This window comes from Papaver somniferum, chromosome 3 (genome assembly GCF_003573695.1).
Source record: "Papaver somniferum cultivar HN1 chromosome 3, ASM357369v1, whole genome shotgun sequence".
Lineage (NCBI taxonomy): Eukaryota > Viridiplantae > Streptophyta > Magnoliopsida > Ranunculales > Papaveraceae > Papaver > Papaver somniferum.
In genome coordinates, this window is record NC_039360.1 from 138,967,398 (window position 1) to 138,972,895 (window position 5,498).

Genomic DNA, 5,498 nt, shown 5'->3' on the forward strand with positions numbered 1-5,498 from the left:
GGAAATTATCCTCGTTGCACAACAATAACATACTATTGATGCAGAGATAGGATCATTTTTATTTATTTATTTTCTTTTGATTAAAGATCATTTTTATTTGCAAATGAGGGTTTATTGTTTCTTAAGAAAATGAGTTAGGAGTGAACTCCCCCAAACTCCCTCTAATAAACTCTCTCAAACTCCCTACGCTCCCCCAAACTCCCTGAACTCAAAATCACCAAACTCTCTCAAACTCTCTCAAAATTCCCAAGATTTAAAATACACTTAACTCCCCCAAAATCACTCGAGGACTAACCCCCTCTAAGATATTTTATGATGAAGGATTATAGTTTACAGAAGTTTTGTGGTGCAAGCAAATAGTATCGAAACTTCCCCCTGTATATCAAGTTGATCAACTTACTAGTTGACTTGAGAAACCAATATAAACCACTATGGAAATATTAATTGGATAATCAATACAGTACAAACCCCAAATTATGCTTCAAAAAAAAAAAGCCCTTGTTAAAACAAATATTAATTTGTAAAGTAACCAAAGCACTTCAGGTATGAAACCTTTAATTTCATCAGTTCCCCTTCGTTTTCAAGGTCGCTAGGGAAGGGGAGGAGAGAAATCACGCCTGAGAGAAAGAAGAGTTGAAACGTCCAACGTGTTGTTGGTTGGTCGGTCCTGTTCCTGAGTACCCGGATAAGAGCTGACAAAATTGAGAAGATCAAATCCATGTATGTATTGGGATCCAATAATCCAAAGGTTTTATAAATGCCTGTTATATCATGTGAACACAGGCCCTGTCAATGAATCCTCCCTCTATTGTTTTGCCTTTTTTTTCTTCTTTTTCTTCAGCTTCTGTCCTTTAAGCTCGACTTTTGATGCTTTATCTTTCATTTTTCTCGGAATTTCTTCGTCAGAATCCTGCAAATTCTACAACCCCATTCAAAAATGTTAACAAGTTGGCAATTCTGCTGGAACTTCACTGTAGGTAATGTAAAATGAAGCACCTCTGAGTCGCCAAAGGAGGAAACATGCCGAATTACATATCCCGAACTCGAAGACCCACCTAAATAACAGAAAGAAAACAAGAAAAATCAGTGACTAACCTAAATACATATAGACTCTATATCATGGAACCCTATACGATCCCGGTCATGGATGCTCTACAGTTAAGAGGTGTTGTGCCGCTGAGAGGAAACATAGTTATGTGTCTATAAGATAAACACTATATCAAAGAATTAATGGAAACAATAGAACCGTGAGACAGCAAAAGAAACACGTGATTACTAGCTTTTACTGTGTCTTTCGCATTTTTGACAGCACGCTCAATAAGAGCTGGATTTATAGAAGCCAAGCCATCTGGGTCCTGCAGTTTTCTTTCAAGAAATTTTGCTAAAGCAGCCGCTTTGTTTGTAGCTATAGGTCCACCTGGGTGCGCAAGCCTAGTAGAAAAGAAGAAAAAAAAAAATGAAAATACGTTCGAAAGCCTGACAGAAACATTAACAACTACAGAAGAAAAGCTTTCTCCCTTTGGTGAAAGAACCATGATTGCAAATACGCCACTTGAAATGACTAAAACAGTATAATACATATAGCACTGATCACAACAATATTCAACGAAAGGACGACTCATTTTTCGCTTATTTTCTCTTGTTCTGCTGTTTGTAGACCATAGTAGCTTTAGCATGTATGATGCTATCCTTTTATCCAAGCAAGCTTGATGTCATAGTAGTATTAAAATCTCAGAGATTAAGCATCTTGGTCTCTTATATGACACGTATTTATCTGCTGTAACAGTTATACACTATACACTGAGCACTAAAATATGGTAACGTTCAAGACATGTAATATCTATTGGATCATCGTTCAAGAGTTAAGAAAAACACAAATCTTGTACATTTGCTGGTTCAAGATGTAGATAGTACGTCCCTGAGAGTCTTCCACACATGTAACATCTTCCAGAGTTGTAACATTATTGGTAAGACTGAGCAGAAGAAGTGATATAACAGGTACATTTTTTTTCTCTTTTCATCAGGGAAGATTAGTGACAACTGGTATTACTAAGTATGATGGTTAATATGAATGAAATAAAAACATGGGTGACCCTCTAAAATTTTGATTTTTAAGACTTCCCACAACTTAATAAGTCAGATTAATCTTCTAGTTATTAATACTCCAAAATTGGGCATATTTCCTCTATTGAAAACCTAACTTAGGGTTTTCACATTACTTAGAACCTAACTAAGATAGAAAGGATTATTCAATCAAACATTCCCAAGTAAATTTCAAGATAATCTAACGAAGAACCAGTGACAAAATAGAATTTTTTTTACCTGAATTACCAGATTCAGAAACAAAAAAAAAATAGATTGAAGTGAAATTAAAAAGTGGAGAAGTTGTTACCTAGGTTGAGTCTTCAAAGAAGATTTTGGTGGTGGAGGAAGTGGCGCAAATTTACTACCTCTCAATGCTTTCCTTTCATCTTCTGTCAATCCGTCCAAATCTTTCACCATTATCCTCCCTCTCTGCTTTCTCTCTTTCTCTTCCTTATTAGTGATTCATCGATGATTAACCTCTTTTCAAAATAAAACTGGGTAGCACCCGGGCCTTCACTCCTGGGCTCAACATTTGTTCATCAGATCGCTTTCCTTTTTTCTGTGTTAGACTGTTAGTCATAGAGAACCCTGTTATCCGGTATACGGAATTCTTTCAGGGCATATATATTTATTTTCCCAACTAAGGTGTGTTTGTAGGGCATATATATTTATTTTCTCAACTAAGGTGTGTTTGAGGGGAGTCTAATAGGTATGCAATGACTTATATATCCTTAAACGGTTTATATTACTAAATTACGTCGGGTTGCCTCCTGTAATTTTCTGAGATATTTATTAAAAAAACAATTACACTTTAATGTTAGTTTCAATAAGGTGTGAATGGATAGACAAAGGGAATCCAAGAGAATCTCCAGATGAAAAGATATCTACAAAGGAATGCAATAAAAGAAATTTCAATTCCAAACATCTAACTAAAGCTAGTAATGCCTGCAACTATTTGACAACTTAGCAGCATAATAAAGGACACTATCCATTATTTACAAAGCATTCACTTAACTGATTGGTGGAAGTCTATAAAACAGTTACCGAAGATTGTAATTCACTTTATAGCACATCACCTCTTTGCGCGTTTGGGATTAGGTGCAATCTCAGCTTCTCCTACTCAGCTCCAGTAAACTTGCTAGTTCCAAACTCCTAGAGACTACTCCAATGAGGGAGAGATTGCCGTCATTAATAATCACTACCTGTCGTTCCCAAAGTATTTACATTAGCTTTCATAAGATTCCCTTTCTTTTAATGAAAAAATATTGAAATTTTGGAAATACAAATCAGAGAGAAAGAACAGAAGCAATGTGGACGGTACTGGGATTACACACAACAATTTTAAACATATAATTCCTACATTTAGTAAAAGACCCCGCTACATCCAGCAACCCCAACTATCTACAATTTGTCGTCAAATTGTTCTCATGATGCATCTTCATTTATAAGCAAGTAGAGGTAAGATATGTATACACCTGATTGTTGACCGGGTGATTCTATTTATCAGCACACTGTCGTGTGGTGATCGGAACCTACTTCGTGTTTTCAATGGGCGCATCAAGTGTTTTCTCCCTGTAGGGCTAAACTACTAAGTGAGCAGAAATATAAGACTGTCATAACCTCAGATGACTATATATATCTGACTGTAAAAGGGCATCAAAAAATCTGTTGAGTATTTTTATTTTTCAGTTCCATCAATTGAAATACATTATTTTGAGGGCCTTAATAATTTTTCCATATGAATCACGTTCTAAAATAGGTTACATGGTAAATCTCTAAAACATGGGTTTTCATCAACATATAACAAAATATATATAACCGCTAAAGAATATATTCAAACTTCGGCTATAAGAACCCTGAATTTTCTTGAAATAACTCAATTTAATTGAAAAGGGGTGTAAATAATTTAACCTAACAGTAAAACAAAAAATGTCATACGCAAGAGTTCACCTTAAACATGCAGACTAACTGGTCGACACATCGCATCACCAAGTCCTGATGTCCCATAACCTTTCTGTTGTTTATAATCCTGAAAAGAGCTAGGTATCACTCGCATATAGTCTTCCTCTCATTTACAGGTGGGAGAGAAACTTGCAGATGGAGCAGTGGTATTTCATCTTCTATCGTTAATATACGACAAAGATGTCAGAATAATATCTAAAGCATGAAAGAAAAAGAAATTTCATATAAATTTTCACCTTGATTCTTCTCGTTTTGTCAGTAAAACTGGCATCGAAGTCAAGGACACCGGTCAAAGAGATAGTTTTCGTGCATGATTCCTCAGAAGTATCTATATTATGTGGAGATGTAGGAATGAAGCAATTTAACGATCTCATGGCCCATCAAGTTCGATTGAGTTAAGATTTCCGAACAAATCAGCTTATTTGTTGAATGCAGTAATGTGAGGACTACAAACATGAAAAGTGGCTTAAGCTTTTGTATGCAGTCTCTAATATCACAATCATATAATAACATCATTAACTTATCACACCATTTTTAGTGTTTAGTAACAGCCTGGTTCAGTTGCAAAGAGAGGTTGCAACGTTTTGAATATGTTACGAAAGTCGATGTTGCAAATTTTCATAACGGCTTCTAAGACGTTTGCGAATTTTCGGTCGCAACAGTTTGCAACAGTTGCAAAATTAACACGTAGCAACAGTTCCGACCAGTTACTAAATTTGAAACCAGTTTTTTTAAAGAACGAGCAATTGGTTCAGAACCGTTACCTTAACCATTCTAATATCGGTTCTGGTTTTTATTCCCATTCCCTGAACTGCCTTCACCGGTTTCGGTACGGTTCCGATTCGAGTTTTCCGGTTCCAAGCCGGGTCACCGGTTCCATTCCAAGTCTTGTGCAGGCCTACTAATAACTACAGTTTTTTAGCCCTGATCTGGTCGGGTTTTGATCTGATTTTCTTAGGTCATCCGATCAGATCAAGGTATGGTAGTTGTATATTTCATCATCATCAGTCTTGTGGTGTTTTACTTCATCTTAATGGTGATTCTTTTTCTTCACTCTTGTAGTGATTCTTTCTTCATCCTTATGATGATTTTTTCTTTGTTTGTTATGACGATTCTTCCTTTAATGGGTATTATTCAGTTTCAAAATTTTGTTATGATTCAAATAGGATTAAACTTGATTTCAATAGTGAGCATGGTTGATTTCTCGGAAGGAAAAACTACAACGATTGGCAAAGAAGAGGATTTTATCATAGTATACCATTATATATTACAGTGGTTCATCTTAGTCAATGGTGGGATTTATGGGTTAATTATTTTAATTGTCATTCAAGCAACTCATGGAGGGGTTCTTCATCAACGACATTGTTGTTTCCAGGCAGGGGCTTTTACATTACAAATATGGATTCAAGTTCAAGAGGTGATATATGCAATGTTCTTGAAGATTTTGTTAT

General features: G+C 35.7%; 1 protein-coding gene across 2 annotated transcripts; it reads right to left on the bottom strand.

Annotated features, from left to right (window-relative positions):
• Window positions 1–382: 382 nt before the first annotated feature.
• LOC113357514 lies at window positions 383–2,555 on the bottom strand. 2 transcript variants are annotated; one of them, XM_026600939.1, is made up of 4 exons: window positions 2,393–2,555; window positions 1,277–1,431; window positions 997–1,055; window positions 383–910 (listed from the first exon to the last, which is right to left on the bottom strand). In XM_026600939.1, exons 1-4 carry the CDS (start codon window positions 2,500–2,502, stop codon window positions 806–808), a joined length of 429 nt encoding a protein of 142 aa, XP_026456724.1. In that variant the 5' UTR covers window positions 2,503–2,555; the 3' UTR covers window positions 383–805. The 2 variants fall into 2 exon arrangements, with proteins under 2 accessions (XP_026456724.1, XP_026456723.1); XM_026600938.1 differs by having other exon boundaries at window positions 383–919.
• Between the last annotated feature and the right edge of the window lie 2,943 nt (window positions 2,556–5,498).